Source organism: Oncorhynchus keta, chromosome 22 (assembly GCF_023373465.1).
Source record: "Oncorhynchus keta strain PuntledgeMale-10-30-2019 chromosome 22, Oket_V2, whole genome shotgun sequence".
Taxonomy (NCBI): Eukaryota; Metazoa; Chordata; class Actinopteri; order Salmoniformes; family Salmonidae; genus Oncorhynchus; species Oncorhynchus keta.
The window spans coordinates 7,394,453-7,421,562 of record NC_068442.1 but is presented as its reverse complement, the minus strand read 5'-3'; the positions used below and the strand labels follow the sequence as shown (position 1 = coordinate 7,421,562).

General features: G+C 42.2%; 1 protein-coding gene across 2 annotated transcripts; it reads right to left on the bottom strand.

Moving 5' to 3' along the window:
* On the bottom strand, nucleotides 1-26,722 carry LOC118400984 (protein LSM14 homolog A-like). Of its 2 annotated transcripts, XM_035798053.2 has the most exons (10): nucleotides 26,533-26,722; nucleotides 19,486-19,649; nucleotides 12,628-12,820; nucleotides 9,770-9,904; nucleotides 7,852-8,025; nucleotides 6,803-6,973; nucleotides 2,662-2,827; nucleotides 2,485-2,526; nucleotides 2,077-2,314; nucleotides 1-1,805 (listed from the first exon to the last, which is right to left on the bottom strand). In XM_035798053.2, exons 1-10 carry the CDS (start codon nucleotides 26,651-26,653, stop codon nucleotides 1,752-1,754), a joined length of 1,458 nt encoding a protein of 485 aa, XP_035653946.1. In that variant the 5' UTR covers nucleotides 26,654-26,722; the 3' UTR covers nucleotides 1-1,751. The 2 variants fall into 2 exon arrangements, with proteins under 2 accessions (XP_035653946.1, XP_035653947.1); XM_035798054.2 differs by lacking the exon at nucleotides 9,770-9,904.
* Between the last annotated feature and the right edge of the window lie 388 nt (nucleotides 26,723-27,110).

Below are 27,110 nucleotides of genomic sequence, written 5' to 3'. Positions count from 1 at the left end.
CACAGATATGAAAACTTTTATTGTTTGCTTCGAATAAAAAACCCAGTCCACTGAGGCCCACAGAAGAGGACGTCATGCTGGGTTTAGAGACAAAACTGTTAGAAAAATGTACCCAAATAAACAAGCTTAAAGTCTGTATATAAATTACATTTGATGCTCAAACAAACTACCCCCAGCACAGACATTTTAGTAGGTTATTGCATTGTATCCTTGCTGTGTCATGACAGTGGCTTGAGCCAGACCCTCATGCAGGCTTCTGTGCAACAATGAGAAATGGAGATACAGGACATTCCTTTGAACTAGGCACTTGAGCCTATGGGTGAACCTAAACTGTTGACTTGATTCCTCGTCTCCCCAAAACACATTGGCGCAGAAGAAGAGGTTCCTCCCGTCTGATCTTCTGCTCCAATATGTTTTGAGAAGACAAGAAGTAAAGAATCATGGCAATAAAGTCTGGGTTCACCCCATCCCACCACCCATTCTACTGTACCACCCTTCATCTTAGACAAGAGAATTTTAAGGCTGCGTTTATACAGGAAGCCAATTGTTCTTTTTCAGAGCTGCTCCAAATACCAATTAGTGAACATTATCAGAATTGGGCTGCCTATATAAAACACTAAAACCAAAGGGCTCTACAATTAATCAAATATTTTAACCAATTTTTAACTGAGCAATTACGTTGACATCACTTGTGTAGCTTAGCAAGCCACCAACCGCCATGTAGTGCCATGGGACAGAGTCTGAGGCATCGAATCAAGAGTTCAATCAGGGTATTGTTTCTCTCCGTCGGACATCTCAAGTACGGTTGGTGGGTCAAATTCTTTCTGGCATTCTGGTTTCTTTGAGAGGAACGAGGATGTGGAGTTCAGGATGAGGTTAACAAACTGACTGACAAAAAGAGGTAAGAGGGAATAACAATTTGGAAAGGCTCCTTAGAAATGTTGGAAACTGAAATGTGACCTAAATGTCAGGAAGAAGCATACTTAGATGTCCTGCTTTAGCGAGCTCTTGTAGCAGTTTACATAGATTACGCTAGAGATATAACCGTAGCAAACAGCAGCATTGTGAAACTCTAGTTACACAATACCAGTAGCCTCGAGTACAGGGCAATCTACAGATTTTTTTTTTTTTTTAAGAAAATGAAGTTCTGACCTTTGATCCATCTTTCCCTATACCTAGTTATGCAACCAGAGTTAAACTATGTCACCAAACAAGAGTATAGCCAAGTTCATCTAGCACCATCACTCGTAAAGCCGTGGAAGTAAATAAAACCAGAATATCATTTACAAAACGTTGATATCTAGCTAAAATCACAAACGCTGCCATTTGGAGGACATGGATAGCTTGGAGAAGTGGGATAGATGGATAGCTAGCAGACTAGGTACAGGTACAGTTTTTGTGTGGTTGAAAAATACACAGAAAGCTGTGACAGACCCCACTGGCTAATTTGGTACATTACAGGTTACCCCCAAAAAATGAAGCTATGTCAGCGATCCTCAGTCATTCAGCCTTCTACACCTAACAGAATATAATCAAATACCTGTTACAAGAAAAGAAGTAACTCATTGCTGAAAAGGACATCCCTCATATTTTTATACACAATTTAGCCACCTGGAAATTGTTTTGAAGAGATCGATGGATTGCATCATTTCCATTATTAAAAGATATGGAAAAGTGGCATTCATGCAGTCTACCCCAGTGATGTTGACAAATATACAATCTTTTAGTCAAAAGTATAAAACAAACTATTTCTAAAGATGAGGCGTCGCCCCTCTGGATCTGTCCTCCGTGCAGCCACGGGTATCCTTCAGGAAGGAAGGGGGAAAATTAGACAGCTTTTTGATGACTTCATTATGGTTAATACCGTCACGCACGTGCATGTATGGTTAACAGAGTTATGTAAAAGTGCTTGATCTTCTTTCGCATTTGCTAGATTGTGAATTTCATTTGTAAACTCCATAATTAAAAGCATTACATGGGACAACTTAACTCTAGGATTTTGCAAATGTATTCGTTGAGGATAACTTTGGCCACAATGGCATCCATCTTTACAATAAGTAAAAACAGCGACATTACCCTGTCCTCAAAGTTCTCTGAAAACTCCAATCCTCCCTGGCTTGCTGGATTGTATCCTCCCCTGTAGCCGTGGCCTCCGCGGGGGGGACCGAAGGACCCTCTGCTGGCGGAGCGACCCCTGCGGAAGCCCATACCACCACGCCCGCGGTAGCCCCCACGGGCCTGACCCCCGCGCAGGGGGATGCCGAACGTCTCAGAGTTGATACGCCGCTCCTCAGCCCAGGTCTGCCTCCGCTGCCTGCCAATCACAATTTAGACGCTCAACCGGGGGTTGGAGGACGCCGACAGTACCTGATTGAATCCACTACGGTCTTACATACAGTATACTCCATATGTCAATCACGCCACATTGTGTAGTATCAAAACATTAGCATGGGATAGAACAGATCTGAGAGGAAAGAGACTCACAGTGGGAAACCAGAGCTTCCTCCAGGTTTTTCTGCAGCTTTCCTGAAAATAACAGAATAGCTCTTTATCACATATTGCATTGCAAATTCTCAAACTAAAATCTACAAGATAGAAGGGACAGAGGTTACCGCTATAAAAACATTGGGGAGAGAGATGATATGGGCAGTTGTCGCCTACCTGTTGTAATCACAGGAGACTTTGTCGAAGAAAGACTTGGTCTTGTCGTAGTAAACTTTTAGTGTTAGTGCCTCCAGCCCTTCATCAGCGTTGCCCTTGCCGTTCTGAGTCTCCACACTGGAGTTGACCTTATCCTCCACGTTCACTGCTGCCTTCTCTGTCTCATCTTGAGAAGAAATGGACATCAAACACATTCAATGTGTTGGCCAATTACTGTTCTGCACATTTATTTATTTAACTAGACAAGTCAGTTAAAAACACATTCTTATTTACAATGACTGCCTATCCCGGCCAAACTCGGACGACGCTGGGCCAATTGTGCACAGCCCTATGGGACTCCCAATCACGGCCGGATGCGATACAGCCTGGAATCAAACCATGTACTGCAGTGACACCTCTTCCACTGAGATGCAGTGTCCTAGACCACTGCACCACTCGAGAGCCACACAGAGTTCTCAGCCAAATAGATAAAGTATCCATCCAGGCTGCCCTGAACAAACTACATTTGTGGAATTTAGGCATTTGAATGTACCAGAGGCCATCAGAAATACACAGCGAAATAATCTCCCAGATTGGAAAGATGTGGTAGTGAGTCTACAATTTAAATGACTAACAATTCATACATTTTCAGTATTAGGGATTCTCTAGACTTATATGATCAAGACTTTCACATACAGGCGTTCAAAAGTTCGAGGTCAGTTAGAAATGTCCTCGTTTTTGAAAGAAAAGCAAGTTGAATATCTCGTACAATGCTGTGTACTACTTCCCTTCACCGAACAGCACAAACTGGCTCTAACCAGTGTAGGAGTGAGGCCCTGGTGTACAACTGAGCAAGAGGACAAGTACCGTCGTGTCTAGTTTGAGAAACAGACGCCTCACAAATCCTCAACTGGCAGCTTCATTAAATAGTACCCGCAAAACACCAGCTCCGGGATGCTGGCCTTCTCGGCAGAGTTCCTCTGTACAGTGTGTTCTTTTGCCCATCTTGATCTTTTATTTTTATTGGCCAGTCTGAGATATGGCTTTATCTTTGGCACTCTGCCTAGAAGGCCAGCATCCCGGAGTCGCCTCTTCACTGTTGACGTTGAGACTGGTGTTTTGCAGGTACTATTGAATGAAGCTGCCAGTTGAGAACTTGTGAGGTGTCGGTTTCTCAAACTAGATACTCTAATGTACTTGTCCTCTTGCTCAGTTGTGCACCGGGGCTTCCCACTCCTCTTTCTATTCTGGTTAGAGACAGTTTGCTCTGTTCTGTGAAGGGAGAAGTACATGGCGTTGTACAAGATCTTCAGTTTCTAAGCAATTTCTCGCATGAAATTGCCTTCATTTCTTAGAACAAGAATAGATTGACGAGTTTCAGAAGAAAGTGCTTTGTTTCTGGCCTTTTGAGCCGGTCATCGGACCCACAAATGCTGATGCGCCAGATACTCAACTAGTCTTAAGGAGGCCAGTTGTATTGCTTCTTTAAATCAGAACAGTTTTCAGCTGTGCTAACATAATTGCAAAAGGGTTTTCTAATGATCAATTAGCCTTTTAAAATTATAAACGTGGATTAGCTAACAATGTGCCATTGGAACACAGGATTGATGGTTGCTGATAATGGGTCTCTGTACACCCATTTAGATATTCCAGAAATCTGCCATTTACAACATATTTCTGATAAAATACATTTAAATGGACCAAAAAAATGAGGGATTTTCTTTCAAAAACAAGGACATTTCTAAGTGACCAAACTTTTAAAAGGTTGTGTGTGTAATACAGGCATTATATTCAGAGAGTATTCAGACCATGACTTTTTCCAAATTTCTAAAATGGATTCAATTGTCCCCCACCCCAATCTACACACAATACACTCCATAATGCCCAAAACAGCAAAAACAGTTTAGCAATATCTGTAAATGTATTAAAAATAACAAATTACATTTACATACGTTTCCAGCCCCTTTACTCAGTACTTTGTTTAAGCTCCATTGGAAGCGATTAGACGAGAGTCTTGGTATGACACTACAAGCTTGGCACACCTATATTAGGAGAGTTTCTCACATTCTTCGCAAGCTCTGTCAGGTTGGATGTGGAGCATTGCTGCACAGATATTTTCAGGTCTCAGAGATGTTCGATAGGGTTCAAGTCCAGACTCTAGCTGGGCCACTCAAGGACATTCAGAGACATGTACCGAAGCCAAGACAACACTGGCATGGCTGTGTGCTTCAGGTCATTGTCCAGTTGGAAGGTAAACCATCGCGCCAGTCTGACCTTCTGGAGCAGGTTTTCAATAAAGGATCGCTCCATACTTTGCCCCATTCATCTTTCCCTCGATCCGGACTAGTCTCCCAGTCCCCTTAGGCTGAAAAACATCCCAACAGCATGATGCCATCAAAGGAAGGTGCCAAGCGTCACGGCTGGAGGAAACCTGGTACGTCAGGCCAAAGAGATCAATCTTGGTTTCATCAGACCAGAGAATCTTGTTTCTCATGGTTTGAGTCTTTAGGTGCCTTTTGTCAAACTCCAAGCGGGCTGTCATGTGCCATTTACTGAGGAGCAGCTACCGTCTTGCCACTCGACCATATAGGCCTTATTGGTGTAGTGCTGCAGAGATTGTTGTCCTTCTGGAAGTTTCTCCAATCTCCACAGAGAAACTATAGAGCAACCATCAGGTTCTTGGTCACCGGCCTTTCTCCCCCGATTGCTCAATTTGGCTGGGCGGCCAGCTCTAGGAAGTCTTGGTGGTTCCAAACTTCTTCCATTTGAGAATGATGGAAGGCCACTATTCTTGGAGACCTTCAATACTGCAGATATTTTGGTACCTTTCCCCAGATCGGTGCCTCGACACAATCCTGTCGGAGCTCTTCGGACAATTCCTTTGACCTCATGGCTTGGTTTTTGCTCTGACATGCACTGTCAATTGTGGGACCATCACATAGACAGGTGTGCCTTTCCAAATCATTTCCAATAAACTGAATTTACCACAAGAACTCCAATCAAGTTGCAGAAACATCAAGGATGCTTGACGGAAACAGGATGCACCGGAGCTCAATTTCAAGTCAAATAGCAAAGGGACTGAGTACTTGTGTAAGTAAATCTGGTATCTGATCTTTTACTTGGAATAAATGACCAAATGTGTCAAAAAACATAAATCCACTTTAAATTCAGGCTGTAAAACGAAACGTGGAAAAAGTGAAGGGGTCCAAATACTTTCTGAAAGCACTGTAAGAGACTTTATTCAGTCAGACACCTTTTATAAACTAGTCAAGTTTGCTGTTCGTCAAAGCACAGTAAGTAACCTATGCGCCACCGCTCTGTGGCTGCATATATGAAACAAGTGAAAGAAAATAAATGTGCCAGAAAATAGGCCAAGGTAATTCACAGGAAATGAGAGCAGCATGTGCTCTAACACCATGTGTAAAAAAAAATGTACAAAAAAAAGTGACTGCAATGACAGCACACACACGGGGAGGGGGAACAAACATAAGACTGTCAAACCAGCATTGTTTCCCTGTCATTGCACACTTTGTGACTAACAGGCTCCTGTCCCATCAATACATTGAATGATAGGCATCTTCTAGCGGGAGAGGGCTCGGCTGACTTCTGACTAGCAAATTGACAAGTAGTCTAGTTAATTGAAGTGGAAAAAGTAGCCGGCTGAAAATTAGTCTGTAATCGTCTGTTTAGCCGACAGACCGCGCTAGTGGAACACCCTGCAACTGGGGAGGCAGGGTAGCCTAGTGGTTAGAGTGTTGGACTAGTAACCAAAAGGTTGCAAGTTCAAACCCCCGAGCTGACAAGGTACAAATCTGTCATTCTGCCCCTGAACAGGCAGTTAACCCACTGTTCCTAGGCAGTCATTGAAAATAAGAATTTGTTCTTAACTGACTTGCCAAGTTAAATAAAATGTAAAAAAAATAAAAAAATGTATATTAAAGACATTTTTATTTAATTTTTTTAACTTGGCTACATTGTGCTCAGGCTTGCCTCATGTTAATCTCGGTCCCCTGAACACATGCTTCAGATGCCGGCCATGTTGTCTGAAGAAACCAGCCTTGCGTGCATGACCTGTCCTCAAACACTAGGCTAAATTGAGCTCCTTCACCCATAAGGTGTTGGATCAAATGTTGTGAGGGCCTGATCTGTTCAGTTCTAGTACCTTTTAGTTTGAGCTTGCTCTGGAACTCCCTGTCAATTTCTTCCTTGTCGAACTGGGCGTTGGCACTCTCAAAGTCGAAGTCCTTCATGGGTCCGTCTAGGCGCACGTTGAAGCGGCTCCTGCCGCGTTGTCTTCCCCCATGACCACGCCTCTGAGGTGGGGGGCCGCCAACTGGGAAACAGGAAGAATAGACAATATTACCACCAGAAACCTGTAGTAAACACCAAACAATACGATGATGCCACAAAATTATAATAAGTTATACCAAAAGCAGTGCCCATTACTCATATTCTACTCAAATGCAGGAAAATGTCCACTATAGCATAGATTGGTAGTTTGCTGTGCTTTCATCTACCAATTGACAGAATAAAGCAATGGCTTGCCATCCATCACAACAGAATACTTAAAATACCCCAACAGATTTATACAAATAGAAATTCCAGGAGCATATAAAGCATGAATAGCATTACCCATCCATACAACATTTTAAAAATCGCCAAAATATGGCGTAACAGAATTACCGTAACACACGAAACAGAGCAGTGATCGCCATCTCAACTTGTCAATCTGCACAGCAATGCAGACAGCTGCAAGCAATGGACTACCATGTAACCTACTACAGCACACAGGATGGTGGAGTTGTATAAACGAACGTGGGCTTGACAGTTTAAGTAAAAGTCACTAGGGCATGCAGAGTCTGAAACGGCATGGAGCTGAGCACAGAGGACGGTTAGAGCAGAGGTGCTCAGTTACCCTGCAGGCCGTTGACTGGAATCCCTGCCTTCACCTTGCGGCTGTTGCGCAGACACTATGAGTGCTTTCTGGGCCTGGAATGGTACAGTCCATTAGTTTAGAGAGCTCAGCTCAACTTTAATAAAGATGTGTAGCCCCACACTATAGACTCCCTATAGAAACAGGCAAAAGTTGTTAAAATGTTGAAACTCCGACAGAAGAGGTAAGCCCTACAGTGGTATAGCGTTGGTGAGAAATGGGCGCGTTGCAGGGCGCACCCCAGGCCTGGTTACTGCGGGCCCCGCTGACGGTCTCACCCTGGTGATGGTGCTGCTGCTGGGCATGGCCGGCAGCTGGAGCAGAGGGGGTCGTTTGGCCTGGAGCAGTACTCCTACGGCCCAAGCTGGGAGTCGGAGCGTAGGGGGCCGACGGGGCTGCCTGTTCTACTGTGGGGCTCTTCCTCAGGGGGTCCAGGGAGGGGCTGGTATGGCCTGGGTGAACAGAGGGTTAGTGTTACACTGGGCTACTCAACACTGCAGAGATACATGAATCAGACTCAACACTGGTTCGTCAAGAGTTACACTTCATGGATATAAAGCTTAAGTGATTAAACGCGTTTAAGGTTGTGTTGTGAAAAGCAATCTGTAATTTTATTGAGAAGAGGCAAAAAAATAATAATAAGACGACAGTGATGGGGGGGAAATGCCATTTTGAACCACATTCTAGTATTCCAAAGCAGTATTGGGTGACATTATGCTCTCCCGAGACGATACATAGGCCTAACATACAGTACCAGTCAAAAGATTCTTCAAAGTAGCCACCCTTTGCGTTGATGACAGCTTTGCACGCTCTCGTCATTCTCTCAACCAGCTTCATGAGGTAGTCACCAGGAATGCATTTCAATTAACAGGTGTCCTTTGTTAAAAAGTTAATATGTGTAATTTCCTTCTTAATGCGTTTGAGCCAGTTGTGTTGTGACAAGGTAGAGGTGGTACACAGAAGACAGCCCTATTTGGTAAAAGACCAAGTCTATATTATGGCAAGAAAAGCTCAAATAAGCAAAGAGAAATGACAGTCCATTACTTTAAGACGTGAAAAAAATCCAAGAACTGAAAGTTTCTTCAAGTGCAGTCGCAAGAACCAGAAAGCGCTATGATGAAACTGGCCATCATGAGGACCGCTACAGGAATGAAAGATTGAGTTACCTCTGCTGCAGAGGATAAGTTCATTAGAGAGTTACCAGCCTCCAATTACAGCCCCCCCAAAAAATGCTTCAGTAACAGACAAATCTCAACATCAACTGTTCAGAGGAGACTGCGTGAATCAGGCCTTCATGGTCGAATTTCTGCAAAAGAAACCACTAAAGTACACCTATAAAAAGGAAACACAAGCTATGGACATTAGACAGGTGGAAATCTGTCCTTTGGTCTGATGAGTCTAAATGTGAGACTTTAGGTTCCAACCACTGTGTCTTTGTGAGATGCAGAATAGGTGATCAGATGTGTGCTTCCCACCGTGAAGCATGGAGGTGGTGATGGTATGGGGGTGCTTTCCTGGTGATACTGATTTATTTAGAACACCTCCATTTCACCAGCATGGCTACCACAGCATTCTAAAGTGATACGCCATCCCGTCTGGTTTGGGCTTAATGGGACTATCATTTGTTTTTCCAACAGACCAATGACTCAACACACCTCCAGGCTGTGTAAGGGCTATTTGACAAGGAAGGAGAGTGATGGAGTGCTGCATCAGATGACCTGGCCTCCACAATTACACAACCTCCACCCAATTGAGACGGTTTGGGATGAGTTGGATCGCAGAGTGACAGGAAAGCACCCAACAAGTGCTCAGCATGTGGGAACTCCTTCAAGACTGTTGGAAAAGCATTCCCGATGAAGCTGGTTGAGAGAATGCCAAGTGTGCAAAGCTGTCATCAACGCAAAGGGTGGCTACTTTGAAGAATCTGAAATATTTGTGTTATTTCATAGTTGTCATGTTTACAATGTAGAAAATAGTAAAAAAAGAAAATCCCTTGAATGAGTAGGTGTGTCCATGTGCCACAAGAAAGGAAATATTCAGGTTAATCCCTTGAAAGAATACGACCGTGTGCTCTACAGATGAGTTGTAGGGAGTGAATGGGATAGATCTACAGATAGTTTCAAATGAGTTTGTTTTACCAAGGTGAGTACGTAGTAGAACAAATCAGTGTTTCTCTTCCTCGTGTGTTTCCTTTACCTTTAGATACAAGGACAGTAGCGGTACCCAGAGAGTGTGAATCAGTGGGGAGAGCAGCGCCAATAGCACTGCTCTGGGACTGGGTTGCAGCAGAGCTTGTGTCGCTCCCAAAGGAGGAGGGCGGCACTGATCGTCCTGTATTGAGAGGAACAGCAGGTGTAGAGTATTGAGGGCAAGAACTGCACAAGTGTGAGGAGTCCTCTCTGATTCGCTTTCAATTATTATTTTTGATGTATCGTGCGATTCACCTGAATCTCAAAGAACCAATTACAAATGTCAGTTGGTCGAAAGGTGAATGAGGTGAGCCCCTCCCATTATCTAAGGAGCGACTCACCTGTCCTATGGTAATTCTCACTAGAGTACTTCTAAGCTTCTCAGCACGAAAATATGTTTAACTGTTACGCAAGTGCCGCGAGGTTACACCACCGAGTGCAGAAATTTCAGCTCTAGTCTTTGGTGTTGAGTAACTTACCGAAAACATGTTGATGCTTTGTCTCCTGTGTTAGCACGCTATGCTATTAGCCCACTAGGTGAACACTAGCTAGAAAACACAAGCCTTAACGGATAAACTTTGACTAGCACACGTTACCAACTTACTCACATAGCAAAGGTTATGAATACTTATGTAAATTAGATGTGTTTATTTTTAATAAAATGTGTTCATTTCTAAAAACCTGTTTTCGATTTGTCATTGTGGGGTAGTGTGTCAATTGATGAGGATTTTTTCAAATGTATTTAATCCATTTTTAGAAGAATGCTGTAACGTAACAAAATTAGAAAAAAAGGGGTCTGAATACTTTCCAAATGCACTGTATATTTTTTAAGTGAGGGAAAATACCTCAATATTCTTTTAAAAAAAGACTAAAACCAAATAATTGTACAAATTAAAAATGGACCTTCAATCAGTTTCTTGATTGTGTCCAGCTTGATAAATCACAGAAATGACAGCTAGACAGTGAGGTAAGAGTCATTCATAATCTTGATAGCCACTCGATGGCCAGGCAAGCTCTGGTCAGCGGAGATCATTCTTGTGCTGTACGACGAGCCCTGGCAACTCCCGTTATGCAGGGGATCTTCTGACCCAAGCAAACAAAGATTTCCACCCTCACTCAAACACAATGGCCTTCTGGGCCTGGCCCATGAGAGGTCAAATCTGAATGTGACAGGCCTGCCTCGGTCATTGACTATCCAGAGTGTCAGGGCCCCTTCTACACACTCACTTGTATGCAAACAAGTGGTGCATTTGAGAAAATGTGACCAAAAAAAAGTAGTGCTTTTTGCAGGTCCTTATTGCTTTCTCCTCAGTTAGTCTTTCTAGGACACTATTTTGACCTGTCATATAGGCTTTGGAAATAACAAATGGGCAAAAACTTGTTTCAAGGGGGTGCGTCGTTTACGTCCAGGTTTCCAAGCCCCGCCTTGGGATCCGTCTATTGCACTTGAGGCCATTTCACAGAATCTTTTTGAGCTGCTGGAAAGCCTGAAAATTAAGTAGCTCTCCTTCAAGATCGCTTCACTGGTCACCCTTAAGTCCCCCCCCCAAAAAAGTATGTGAGACCCATGCGCTGTCAGTTCACCATTCGTGCCTACAGTTTGCCCCAGGCTTTTCCCTGGTTTCAATTGTCTCACCTTGGAGTTTGTGGCTTTCCACCCACCACTTCTACAGAAGAACTTCACCATTTGTGTCCAGTACGCATATTGCGCATTTACTTGGATACACCAAGAGCTTCGCACAAGCGGAGGACACACTCATCAACAGTTATCACATTGGATTGTGGACGCCATTTTATTGGCCTATAATAACAAGGGATAACAGCCGCCGGACAGCCAATGGGTTCTCTCCAGTAGAGGTATGGCTACCTCTTGGGCACTGTTCAAAGGGCATCTACTTACAGGAGATTTGCGATGCAGCTTGTTGGGAATCCCTGCATACATGCCCAGGTTCTACCGGCTAGACAACACTGCAACTTCTTTGGTACATAGTGTCCTCAGTGTCAGGGCCTCTGAGGGTTGATATGTTAAGACTACCTGGCTTTGGAGAGCATGTTTGCAATAATGGAGTTGACCATATCCCAAGTGCAATATGGGGACAAATAATTGAGAGAAATCAAGGTTACTTTCATTACCACAGTTCTCTGATATTATGAGTGAGATATTCCCCTACTTGTAAGAGCGTGACGAAGTTCGGCATGCTCGGGAATCACCACAGGGTGAGCAAGTAGCTCCTCATTATGAACGGAGGGGTTCAGCTCCCTTCGACTAGTCTGTCTAACAGACGTGTGTAAATGGTTCCTCAAGATTCAGCTGAATCCCACGTGAGATCTCACTCATAATATCAGAGAATCAGGGTTACAAAAGTAACCTGACTGGCCTCATTATTTCCTGATTTGCTTCCTGACCTGTGACCTTTGGCTGAGTACTAGCAGCATCTTCGTAATGGAGTGGAAATGGCGAGTACTAACACACTGAATATTTAAGAGTGTACTAGCTAAAATGTTGCTTTTTGAATATCAAATGAGTGTAAAACATAAGGGAGCAGACGGTCTACGTGACACTTTTGGCATAGTGGAGCCCAGTCAAACCTTCTGCACCTGTGAAATGCCCAGCTTGATCCAAGAGCCATGTGGCAGCCTGCGACCCTTGGAAAGCATACATGACTGTCACTTCCTGACAAAGCTTAAAACATATCTACCTGCATTTGACAGGTAGATCGCTTAATGCATAGCATTAGCTTGCATTTGAAGGTATAACGTGACTGACAATATAAGCTTTAGAACACAGTTGACAATAGTAAAGTATGACTGACTAATATCAGACCTTGAACACACTAGTGATTAACCTAGCGGTCCCTTCCTCACCATATCCAGGCTTTGTGTTGCTGTGGCTCTTACAGTCACCAACAGTGCCAAACTGCATGGACACCAGGGGGCTGGTGTTACACTGGCTGTACAGGGGCACGGGAGCTCGGTTGAACAGGCCGCTGGAGCCCACCGACTGGAATGGAACTGAAGTGGCAGCAGGAGCAGGTGGAGGGGCTGAGCACACAGAGGACTGGAGAGGAAGAAAGCAAGAAAGGGAGTTGAAGCCAAAAATCACTGCACAGGTGCACTTATATTAGGGATGTGCATCTCCAGTTTCATGAATGAGTCGATACGCATCTAGATGCACGGGCTTTGATACTTTTTAGATTGGTACAATTTAGTTTGATTAGTGAAACAAATTAATGCACTAACATTTTTAGCATAATTTTCCATTTTAAATTAATATCTGCTGCCTATGAGAGTTCAGGAGCTGGGCCTCTGTGCTGCATCTGTCAGATTACTTCTCTAAACTGAGTGACCGTGTGTGTGTGTGGAGGCACCTGGCTGAGCCATTGGGCAGAACACCCCACTATCAGATTAGGAGTGGGAAATGTACAGCATGTTCATCCCCCTCATTTTTTATATCTATTCACCACCTGATTAACTTAATTATTTTTGCAGATTGAAAATGTTGAGCTAGTACCATGTCCATATTTTTTTTAAACCATCTTGGCATTTAGACAATTTAATGCAGCTTTGGATTTGACCTCTCGAAAGCAAATAGTTTAGAAGTTTAGAGCTTCTTCCGCTCTGACTAATGAATGAGAAATGATAGCGGTCCTTTTTGAAATTCTTATTCATGTAAACAAAATGACCAAATACACTGACTGTTTAAAGCAAAACTTCCAAAGCCATTTATGGTGAACCTGAATAATCTAAATGAAAAAAAAAAAAAAAGAATGATTGAAAACCAAATCAGCAGTTGGATGCGAGTTACGTTGACTTTGGTAGGTTACACAACTCTGGTAAGACACGCATTTGGTAACAATGACATTGGTTGTCACTAATGCCTATGATTCGACATTGCGAAAGCAATTTTACAAGCATCTGAATGCTGAAGGTGCCAAATGTACAAATAACCTATTAGGCCCATCTCGTTGGCGCGGGCATCTGCATCTCCCACACCATTGCTCTGTCAGCCATATGCAGTTATATGCATAAAGTTGGATAGGCTACTGAACTGAAGGAGAGGACGCATCATTTCAGTCATAACAGATTAGTTATTTCCAGAATAAGACCATATGGTGACCGGATTCAGGAAACTAGGTGTATGCCGCAAGTCTGGACAGTTGTGAAGAGGGCACAACAAAACCGATTCTCCCTCAGGAGACTGAAAGGATTTGGCATAAGTCCTCAAAAGTTTCTACAGCTGCACCATTGAGAGCATCCGGACTGTTTACATTCTTATCCATATTTTTTTTAAACTGCATTGTTGGTTAGAAAGCAAGCATTTCACTGTTGTAGTCGGTGCATGTGGCTAATAAAATTTGATTTGAAGTCATGACCTCACAGGAGAGCCTTCTGAACTTAAAAAAATAATTTATCAAAATGCTTGTGCCTTAATAACAAACTTATGGCATCTGTAAATACGAATAATATTGTTGAATTACTAGAGCCTAGTTGATTTAGCCAAAGACAAACCAGAACCTTCCCGCTAGCCATGATTGGCTGGACATGCCGAGAGATGAGTTTCAGATTGGTCTTCGATGTAGCATCTTGTGTCTATAAAATGAGCTGCTCGTTATGCATAGATAATCCTTTCTACTGCAGTTTGAAATATTAAATTAGCCATGGAGAACTGCAAATATGTTGCTACTGCTCTCAATAACATTACTGCCTTGAATTTCAGGCGCTATCGACAAAGGTCAGTGGGAAAAAGTTGTGATGGACTTTCTGGAGAACGATCGTGCCATGTCGACTCTGAAAATGGATCAGATCGATGAGGAAATCTGATTTAGGTAAAAACATCGTCATTGAAGGAGACATTGTCAGAAGACTCCACAGTGATGGGGGAAGAAACGGTGATCAACAGTGTTGTCACGGAAGAAGTTGACACAGGCCAAACAAGTTGTGCAAACTAAATGGAAATGACCAAGGAAATCTTATTTAATAAAAAGGGGTTGCAGTCTGCTGTGAAGCTTTCATCCATTGAACCGCGTAAGAATTTAGCTACAGTTTCAGATATGTTTCTAATTTTGTCAGAAAGTAGTTTCATTGCAAGTTAAAGCTCGCTGTTAGCTAGCCAGATGGAGTTTGATGGTTGGCTTGTTAACCAAATAGGTTCCATCTTTAGCTAACTATGACAATGGGTTTGTATCACTAGTAACACTATGGATTAGTTCATTTTTTAGCTAGCTAACATGACATATCTAAACAAAAGACCAAGTTAGTTGGCTGTTAGCTAGCTAGCGTTAGATGGCTGGCTTGTTAGCTAATATTAACTTACTTGTATTAAGTGCGTGTGTAATGTTAGGAATGTTCTCAGAATGCCATTTGACATTGCTAGTTATAGGTTCAATGTTAGCTAGATAATTGTATCTGGAATTTGTCTTTCAGGATCAGTAGAACACACCTGACCTCTCCTCCACCAGTCATACTAGGAGAATGTTAAGAGAGCTGGCCCAAACAAGCAGAGGCAGCAGAGCAGTTAAACGACATGTAGCATTGTCACTAACTACAGAATTGGGGAAACGCGCCAGGACCTGAATTGTGATAACTGCAGTGGCCAAAACAAGAACAAGTTTGTGCGCTGGTATTGTGCCTGGCGGACCATGCACAAGCTCCACCATAGTCTTGGACCTTCACTTCCTGATCACAGGCCACACCAAGTCCGACTGGTGCTTCAGCCTTAAGTAGCGCTTCAGAAAGACCCAAGTGAACACTGTCGGAGATGGCTGGTGTTGTGAAGGGCAGCACTGTGACAGGGGCCAACATCCCACAGCTGGTTGGACTGGAGGATGGTACAGTGCTGGTGGAAAGCTATGGCGGGCAACACCTGACTACGTCCTTCAGACCACTGCCACAGATCAAGCAGTACCAGCACTTCAGGGGAAAACAATTGTCATTGCATTGTATGAGGTTATTATTCTTCTCTAAACTTGAGAGGTCAATTGATGTTGTGCAGGGTTGTAATGGGATTTTTTTTGTGGTGATTGTTCCGTTTCACAGCGTCGATGCTCTGGAGCCTGGCGTTGTCGCCAAGGAGCGTTTGGACTGTCGGGACCAGGTTTCAGCACGACGCTGACATCCTTCCTCCCATAGATAGTCTGCCTGTTAAGGACCACCTGGACACAGCTAGACAAACTTCTCTTTGAGAAGATCAGGGAGTTGTGACGAAGAGGCAATCGACGTCACATGCACAGAATCAAAGTCAAGGGCAGGGCAGAAACAGGCTCCCCAAATACAGATTCCCTTGTTCATGAGTGGTTCGGACAGACCAGCCATCAGCACTATCTGCAGTACCTCTATTCAAATGACTCTCTCCTAACACTGCTGCTCAGCCACTTCACCCCTCATTGTATGCATATCATCTATTACAGATATCGTTATTGTACATACTGGTACTGTATATTATTTGTATTGACACCATTTTTGAAATTGCTGCTATGCAAGTAACCATTTGGCTGTGCCGTTTACACCTTTTGTAGAGACCCATTCACTTAGCAAAATATTGATATATAAAATGTGGTCGTAACATGATTTTGTGACATACAACAATATCATGTGACCGTATCAAGTGTCAACCACAAATATATGGAGGATGCATCTGTTTATGTACTGTACATTTGCACCTCAAATCATGTTTCAACTCAGGTTGCATGGCCTTATCACATAGCATTGCATACATAAGTTGTGTAACAGTATATCAAGTATGCTAATGTAATGGTGTGAATGCATTTTGGCAGTGGTGTAAAGTACTTCAGTATTTTGGGGGGGGTATCTGTACATTACTTCACCATTTATATTGGCAACTTACTTAACTACATTCCCGAAAGAAAAGTTGTTTTTACTACATACAGTGGGGAGAACCACTGCAGAATAGTCAGCGTTTCCTACTTACAAAGCATGTAGAGGTCTAATTTTTATCATTAGGTACACTTCAACTGTGAAGCGGGAATCTAAAACAAAGACCTAGAACATCACATTGTATGATTAAGTAATTAATTTGCATTTTATTGCATGACATAAGTCTTTGATACATCAGAAAAGCAGAACTTAATATTTGGTAGAGAAACCTGTTTGCAATTACAGAGATCATACGTTTCCTGTAGTTCTTGACCAGGTTTGCACACACTGCAGCAGGGATTTTGGCCCACTCATCCATACAGACCTTCAGGTTTCGGGGCTGTCGCTGGGAAATACGGACTTTCAGCTCCTTCCAAAGATTCTCTATTGGGTTCAGGTCTGGAGACTGGCTAGGCCACTCTAGGACCTTAAGATGCTTCTTACGGAGCCACTCCTTAGTTGCCCTGGCTGTGTGTTTCAGATCATTGTCATGCTGGAAGACCCAGCCACGACCCATTCTCAATGCTCTTACTGAGGGAAGGAGGTTGTTGGTCAAGATCTCACGATACATGGCCCCATCCATCCTCCCCTCAATACGGTGCAGTCGCCCTGTCCCCTTTGCAGAAAAGCATCCCCAAAGGAGGATGTTTCCACCTCCATGCTTCAGTTGGGATGGTGTTCTTGGGGTCATACTCATCCTTCCTCCAAACACAGCAAGTGGAGTTTAGACCAAAAAGCTATATTTTCTTCTCATCAGACCACATGACCTTCTCCCATTCCTCCTCTGGATTATCCAGATGGTCATTGGCAAACTTCAGACGGGCCTGGACATGGGCTGGCTTGAGCAGGGGGACCTTGCGTGCGCTGCAGGATTTTAATCCATGACGGCGTAGTGTGTTACTAATGGTTCTCTTTGAGACTGTGGTCCTAGCGCTCGTCAGGTCATTGACCAGGTCCTGCCGTGTAGTTTTTGGCTGATCCCTCACCTTCATGATCATTGATGCCCCACGAGGTGAGATTTTGCATGGAGCCCCAGACCAAGGGTGATTGACTGTCATCTTGAACTTCTTCCATTTTTGAATAATTGCGCCAACAGTTGTTGCCTTCTCACCAAGCTGCTTGCCTATTGTCCTGTAGCCCATCCCAGCCATGTGTAGGTCTACAATTTTATCCCCGATGTCCTTACACAGCTCTCTGGTCTTGGTTATTGTGGAGAGGTTGGAGTCTGATTGAGTGTGTGGACAGGTGTCTTTTATACAGGTAAAGAGTTCAAACAGGTGCAGTTAATACAGGTAATGAGTGGAGAACAGGAGGGCTTCTTAAAGAAAACTAACAATTCTTACTGGTTGGTAGGTGATCAAATACTTGTCATGCAATAAAATGCAAATTAATTACTTAATTATACAATATGATTTTCTGGATTTTTGTTTTAGATTCCGTCTCTCACAGTTGAAATGTACCTATGATAAAATTAGAGACCTCTACATGCTTTGTAAGTAGGAAAACATGCAAAATCGGTAGTGTATCAAATACTTTTTCTCCCCACTGTACATTTTCCCTGACTCTCAAAAGTATTCGTCACATTTTGACAGGAAAATTGTCCAATTGACACACTTATGTAGAGAACATCCCTGGTCATCCCTACTGCATCTGATCTGGCAGACTCACTAAACACAAATGTTTAGTTAATTATGTCTGAGTGTTGGTGTGTGCCCCCTGGTCAAAAATAATAAAATTAATGTTGGATAGGGGTTATAGCATTTCTTTCACATGACCCATCAATTTAGACAAGCTTGTCTGGGTAAGCATGTAATATTTATAAAATATTAGTTTAGCTGTAATTTTTCCCTATTGTAGGCTACTACCACTTTTAGTCTTAATCTTCACTACACTACTCACTGTTTAGCACATGACCTCACATGTGAATACTTAAAGATAGGTGGAGCTGGCTTAAGAGGGTGGGAACAAGGCTGTATGGGTGTATACAAAGGAGCTCTCCAGTAGGTCCCAAAACAGTCAATGTCCCTTTTCTCAAAAGTAAGTTTGCAAGTTTATCAACTTTCAAAGCAGAATTACCTTCCCATCGCTTTTCAAAAATGCAGTGTATTATATACAAACCATTTTGTAGCCATGTAAAGAAACTAATTTCAAATTTTGCTACATAAGACAGATTTGAGCCATTCAGTCACATGCCTAAACATTTTTTTAAAAAAATGAACCTGCACTTTGTAAAATCTGAACCCGGTTCTGACTGATGCATGTTTAATTTGTATCGGTTTGGGCTCCCACAGACCGATGCATTCATATCGTAAACATTTGAACCGGGGACCAAGGCAAATCGTATCGGTACATCGCTATGTGTTACGTTCCCCAGCAAGAAAACCAAAATGTAGCTCAAACAGAAGAGGGTACAAACAGAGTCACCGACCAATAACTGAAACAGGTGGGGTTTTAAGATGGTTCTGAAAGACTCATGGGGGTGTCCACTGAAAGTTGACGAGTAACAACTAGAACCTAAAAAGACAACCACGATGATGGCCCACTAAATTTGCCCAACAAGAGGCAAACAAAAAGGCACAGGTGAAACACCTTCACACCAATGAGATAACCAGCACAGGTGTAACCATACTGACTAACGAGGTGACAATCGGTGCACCCCATGTGCTAACGAGCCAAAGTCCAACCTCAAAACATAAATGGAGAAACCAAAGCCTGTAACATGAATAATGCTTTCTATAATAGAACAATGCAAATTGACACTTAGCTGATTCTTGACTTTTACTACACATGTCTGTTTTACAAGGGTGTACTTAGGATATTGAAGTACTTTGTGGTTGGGAGAAGCTGTACCTGGACGATGGCAGGGTCCTGCGGGAAAGAGCATGTTGGCTTTGGCGGCTCACACACAGTCAGGTCCTTGATGTCACTGCCTCTGAAGATTATGTACTCAAAGATCTCATCTCGGGGCGGGATGGGCCTATCAGTGGGCCGATCCTCAGTGCCAAAAGACCGAACTAAATGGGGAAAGACAAAGCATTCAGTTAGCATAAGCAGTGACATGACATGCAATGTGTAGCCAAAATGTACTTTGAATCAGGAGTACTGTTGGACTGGGGGAAAAAAAAAAAAGTTGGTCACCCCCTCGCAAAATAAATGTACACATACATGTTATTTAATCATTGCACCCACACTGTTTGCACGCCTCAGCGAGCATCTGCGTGGCCATGCGCCAAAATAGAAATTGGTTTGATTTGTGACACGCAACGCCCTGCAAGTCTGGCCTCTCCCATCTCCTCATTGTTTTTTTTAGAGCATATACCCACGTGGGTGATTGAAAATGAACTTTAGGTCCACACTCTGGTCAGTTGTAGTAATGCTGTAAAGTTGGTTTCCAACCGCCATATAAAGGCCAAAGAAAAAGAAGCCTGAAGGAAGGAGACATTTTTTAATTTTATCTGTGGATTAATTGTCGGAGTAGAGGACCTTGTGCATTTCAGGTAAAACAACAACCCAATGTTTATATACCAGGACAAATTAGCTAGCTAGGAGACTTTAAGTAGCAACCACCTAGTAGACCAGGTATGGTAACTGCTGGTGGTGAAGGAGAAGAGGTAAAGAGGGAGTTTACCTAAAAGGGCTTTGTAGATGAACACATACAAATGTATCTTTCTGCACATATAAAGTAAGGTCCAACCTACCATTTGGTACTATGCACAATGGTGGGTGAGTGACTTGGCATTTGTAATAAAGCACAAGAATGCATGATAAACAGAGTCCAGTCTAAGACAGAGGCTGCATGCATATAAGACAAGTCACCATAATCAAATTACAGAGAGAAAAGTAGACTGAACAAGCTTCTTTCTAGCCATAAGCGGGAAGCAAGCCTTCTTACGAAGAAAAAAAAATATATATATAAGCTTCGTCACAAGATTATCCACATTGTCCTTTTTAAAAAGTTAACTTGTCATCCAACTGAATACCTAGGTATTTGTAGGATAACACTTTTTCGAATCCCTAAGTCACCAGATCTGACAAAGCTAACGTTCTCTGGCAGAGTTCTAGCTCTGGTAAAAGGTCATGCATTTAGTTTTTGTACATTCAAGACCATAAAGGGAGGCCTGCAGTGAATGAAAAGCAGTCTGGAGCTCTTCAACAGCCTGAACCAGAGAAGGAGCACATGAATATATAACTAGTATCTGCATATAGATGTAACAGCTGGTTGCATCCCATTTCCCAAATCATTCATAAAAATTGAAATCACATCAGCTAACATTAACCCTGGGGCACATCTCTATTAATCAAGAAAGCTAGACTTGTGATTGTCAGTATATACTGACCAACATACCGATAACTTCCAAAATAAAGTAAACACTAGCATAGTGTCTTAATAGGGCATTGGGCCACCATTAGCTACAGATTGTATGCCAGATAGTGTTTCTTCACCAAATATTTTGTGTCAACTACTGGGCGTTACAGGTAGGGCTCGAAATTAAAACATTTGTTAGCAGTGGTGCTCCCAGCTTTAAAAAGTTAAGAGCACAACATCTCTTCTGGTGCTCCTAGATTATTGGCATTGATTGAGATAAGGCATATTTGAATTCTAGATACTTTTAAAGCACATGTTGCGCACTAGAAACTAATTCAACCCTGTAAAGACATTTGTTTATTATAAAAAGCTAAAATATTACATTTCAACCACAGGTTTTTGTATTAAGTAAATTGTGGAATATTAATGTTTGTACAAAAGCACTACCGATGTATTAGTGTTATTGTCAGCGTTACTTTATTTACCTGTAGCCTAATGACAATCCAATTAATTCTAACAGCTGATCGGCAATTGCGATAGAGCTGTGACTGACCACAATGAAATTGGAAGAAATTATCTAAAACATGGCCATTAATAATTCAATAATAACAAGGCTACAGCCTATAACTTCAGTTTGTAACCTTCCCACTAGCCATGATTGGCTGAAATAATAAGTGGGCTGAACATGCCGAGAGAGGAGTTTGGATTGGTCTGCCGTATAGAAGGCTTGTCAATTTGAGTTGGTCAGTCGGTTGGTAAACTCGGCATGAATGTAAGTAAGGTATTATGCCCTCTGATCACATGCAGTTATACTCCAGTTAACAGAATGCATGATTGCAGTGCTTTAGAGAACATAAGTACACTCGAAATACACTGCTCAAAAAAATAAAGGGAACACTTAAACAACACAATGTAACTCCAAGTCAATCACTTCTGTGAAATCAAACTGTCCACTTAGGAAGCAACACTGATTGACAACAAATTTCACATGCTGTTGTGCAAATGGAATAGACAACAGGTGGAAATTATAGGCAATTAGCAAGACACCCCCAATAAAGGAGTGGTTCTGCAGGTGGCATCCACAGACCACTTCAGTTCCTATGCTTCCTGGCTGATGTTTGTCACTTTTGAATGCTGGCGGTGCCTTCACTCTAGTGGTAGCATGAGACGGAGTCTACAACCCACACAAGTGGCTCAGGTAGTGCAGCTCATCCAGGATGGCACATCAATGCGAGCTGTGGCAAGAAGGTTTGCTGTGTCTGTCAGCAGTGTCCAGAGCATGGAGGCGCCACCAGGAGACAGGCCAGTACATCAGGAGACGTGGAGGAGGCCGTAGAAGGGCAACAACCCAGCAGCAGGACCGCTACCTCCGCCTTTGTGCAAGGAGCAGCATTGCCAGAGCCCTGCAAAATGCCCTCCAGCAGGCCACAAATGTGCATGTGTCTGCTCAAACGGTCAGAAACAGACTCCATGAGGGTGGTATGAGGGCCCGACATCCACAGGTGGGGGTTGTGCTTACAGCCCAACACTGTGCAGGAAGTTTGGCAAATTCACCACTGGCACCCTGTGCTCTTCACAGATGAAAGCAGGTAGGGAGGTCATACAGGCACGTGGAGGCCACACACTACTGGGCCTCATTTTGACTCGTTTTAAGGACATTACATCAAAGTTGGATCAGCCTGTAGTGTGGTTTTCCACTTTATATTTTAAGTGTGACTCCAAATCCAGACATCCATGGGTTGATAAATTTGATTTATTGATAATTTGTGTGATTGTTGTCAGCACATTCAACTATGTAAAGAAAAGTGTTTAAGAATATTTCATTCAGATCTAGGATGTGTTATTTTAGTATTCCCTTAATTTTTTTGAGCAGTGTATATCACAGAAAAAGATTGGCCGCTAGCTTCTTTGCTAACAAATACACTTCGGAAGCAGTAAGAAGGGTAGTTTATCATGAGCGTGTTATGCAGGGATGCTGACTAGTCAGTCATTGTTCATGTTATGAAGCGTGCGTAACGCTTAGAACAAATACTGATAAAGAGAAAGGAAACCAAAGCCCTAGATGAAAGTGCGCATACAATCATACTTGAAAACATCCATAATAACAACATTCCCTTAAACATTAGATGTGACACACTGTCTGTCCAAATCAGTGTTCCATCTTCACTAGAATTCTATACTAGCACTCAATGAACAAAAAGTTGTTTGATATTGTTTCATTAACCTTCCGACTTGGTCAGAAACACAGGGGGACAGATGTGAGTACCAAAATAAGTAATGTAAACCATTGTCAAATGATATTTAATCTGGTTGACTGAATACTTACTTGCGACTTTAACCAACTGTTGTAACAATAACAATTTGGCAAATATAAAAGATCAAATGTAGTCTACTTCAAAATACACACTTAAGGTATATGAAAGTTGTGTAATTAGGATATAAGCCATATAAATTTGGTTCTCATGCTCAGGTTGTTTTAGACTTGTTTTTCACTCAAAATGACAATTGTTCATAGAGAAACTAAATGTGATCAGAGTCCATGTCAGTGGTTAAAATCACATGAACCTTTTTTTTTTGTCTGAAAGAAAATGTATATTTGAGTGTAATGCCATCATTGTAAATACAAATGTTCTTAACTGACTTGCCTAGTTAAATACCATTTAAAATATAAAAAAATGCCCCTTTAATTGCGAGTGAGTAATGGGCCTTGGGTGTCATCTAGCTATGGTTCTGTACTGCTGCTGCTCATTTCATGGCAAAGTTAATAAATACAAAATTATATACACTTCTGCCAGGTAAGCCTACTTCGCAGGTAACATTTAAGGTTGAGGAAAATATTTCTGTCCACCCACAAGAAGGTTAACACAACTGGCTACAGAGTGTTAGACAAATGCACACACCACTGACAGCCACTATATTGCTGGAAATTAATTGGCAGATTGTTAGGTTTGGCATTTTAAGACAATAGTGGCTAACCAGGGGCGGAATTATGTCAATATTGCATTGATTAAATAGTAGATGGGAGCTTGCAGTGTCAGATACTTGTGAGGTTTGTTTATGACTGCTTGAGAAGGAACACGTGGAAAAAGTGCATATACTTCTGGAAATGTTTAGTGAGTTAGTCGTAGGTCGGCTGTGAAAGGGAGATACCTAGTCAGTTGTCCAACTGAATGTAGTTACCTGAAATGTGTCTTCCACATTTAACACCAACCCCTCTGAATCAGAGCTACCGGTAGCATGCGATTTACCTGTTGGAGATCCCTGAATATATTCTACAAGTGTCTGGAACAATTGGAGGGATGCAAAACCCTTCTTCCACAAAACATTCCAGAATTTGGTGGAACCGCTGCAGAATCTGCTAGAATTGTTCAATTGGGTTGAGATCTGGTGATCTACCTTTACAAGTGACTGAGACAGACACTTTAAACCCTCTATGCTCCATTGGAACACCTCTTTCAAATTCACCGACCTCTTGTCATAGTAGCCAAAATAAATGGGAAACTGGCCATTTTTAGACTTGACTCCATGATGAGATGTTAAGTGCGTAATTAACTCAGCAATCACAGCTGTGTGGTAGAGCTTGTTTTCTATACTTTGCCTGCAGTCCAAACACTTAAGACATACCCATGTCCACTTACCCTTGGGGGAATCCCCGTCGCCATCTTGGAGGGCAGTCCAATTGATTAGCCAAGAAAGGCAAATTTGCAGTGTAAGCCCCCCAGCCCTCATTTTTAGTCAGCTCTGAGTGTACAATTATGTTCACGTCGGGGCCATGAAACTCCCCATAATTCAATTTGCGACGATTGTACATCCGCTGCATAAAATCATCAATGGAGAAGTCAACATACAAGTGTAAGTAAAAATGAATGCAAATCAGTTAAATTGTGCTACTAATGCACATGAGGGCATAAACAATAAAAGAGTTCAATTTCTTTTTGTAAGGTAAAATGTGGCGTTTTGTTTATACATTTGTGAATATGGACAGAAATGTGGACAAAATAATTTAATTACGTAAAAATGTTTCAACTTCTATCGTAGGTGAAGAATCCAAGCAGTACATCTCGCCACAATAGTGTAAGATCTTCATAAATGTGTTCAATTCTAAATATACTGATGCCAGTTCTCTTACATGAATACAATGCCAAAAGACACAACACTGTTTCTGGGTGGTCATTACAAAGGGAACAATTTGAGTTGTTTTCCTTAAACTTCATATAGTTGTTGGCAGGATAATATTTATGAATAATTTTAAAGGAACCTTCCTTAAATTTTGTTAACAAGTAGGTTTGTGCAGCAACAGCCAAACTTTTCCCAACAGATATTATCAATAAATCCATTCCAATAAGGCATGACATAAGGTATAGATACAACAAGGTTCGTATCACTCTGTTGAATGGACCAAAAGAGAAATAAATATTTCCTACTGATGAGTCAGGGTCAATGGAAGGTGGGTTCTGAGTCAGGTCTTGACACGCAAAAGCTTTACGTGTTACAGGAACCTTGTAAAGTGATAAGAATTCCTTATAACCTCTACATTTACCAGTTGGCTCACCAATAGAGTATTTCAGAACCAATATTCTAAAAACTAAGTATTTTTATACAATAGATCCCAATTATCTCTGTGGAGAATCCTTAGGCTTATAAATTAAAGGACCATGACAAGAAAACATGCCAATGAAAAGCAGAACATTTCACTGGAACTGTCAATATTATAATAGCAAACCAACATGAAGTTAAGGCCACCAAAAGTAGAGAAGGCATGAGGAATAAAATTCCACATAGAAGTGAGTTCTTAGGTATTGCTTTATCCAATTGATCTTAAAAGTATTATTTAAGGTAGTAAAGTCCCACCATTCTCATAAGTGTTCATTACAACAGTTTTCCTAATGTAATGGGTACGGTTTCTCCACAGAAAGTTAAAAAGCATCTGGTCTATCTCCTTCCTCCCTCTCCCTGCAAGTGTATACTCGTCAGACGTCATCAGAAGTGTCCACTTCATTTGAGGGGCTAGGGTGTCCTTAAGTGTTTGGACCATAACCCTTGTATCCCTCATTTACTCAAGTGTTTACTTTATTTTGGCAGTTAGTTGTATATAACCAAAACTCGTTTGGTTTGCAGTTTAGATACTAATTTACCGGCACCAGTCCCCCCCATGCAGTGTAGAGCGCAACATTTTTTTTTGCCGGCTGGCAAATTCCCGAAATTCAGCATCACTGACGCTGAGTTGCTTGTGAATGTTAGTGATGCAGTTGTCGCGCTGCGTCGCCGTTTGTTAACTCAATGACAGGTTTACATGATACTCTCAGCTTGTACTTGAAATAAACATGTTTAACTAGCTCCATCACCAGGTAACTTCTTAGGTTTAACAAGCCAACACTACTAGCTAGTTAGCAAGTTGGCTGGCTGACTAGTCAATTGGCTAGCTTGCTAACGTTAGCTAAGTAGACACCTTTTTCAGAACAGCATAAAAACAATTAGTCAGTGTGATGGAATTACGTTTGCTTACAGGCATCTCTGTAACGTTATGTAGTTAAACGTTATTTGGTTGGCGCATAACAGTGCGGACATTTGCATGAGTTAACGTTCTTTACCTTTTGCAAGTGCGGCAGTCGAATTCTCAATGTCAATAGTGTAGAGAATCCCTTCGTAACGAATCTCGGCCTTAGAAATTAGGCTGATTTTGCTCCCGATATAAGGGGTTCCTCCACTCATGATGGCTTCAAAATCCAACTAGATCCCTCACTGAGCGTTTCTTTGAAGCATGTATGTGGCTAGCCCTTTTTGTGCGTTTGCGTGCTATTCTTCGATGAGGTTTAACTGCGGTTGGTATCCAATATGTTGCATTACCGCCACCTACTAGACTGGAGTACAACTCCCTTATACTTTGCTTGAAAAAATAGACAAACAAATACCCTACCATCTAACACTGCACTCACAATTATTATATATATATATTTTTAAATAACACCACCCTACTCCACTATTTACATCTATTTAGTCCTACCTCATGCCAACAACCTGAAATGACAACTTAACACTCCTGAGTGGCTCAGTGGTAGAAGGCTAATGTACCTCAGTGCAAGAGGTGTCACTATCTGGCTGTGTTTGGGAGTCCCATAGGGAGGTGAACAATTTGCCCAGCGTTGTCTGGGTTTGGCCGGAGTAGGCC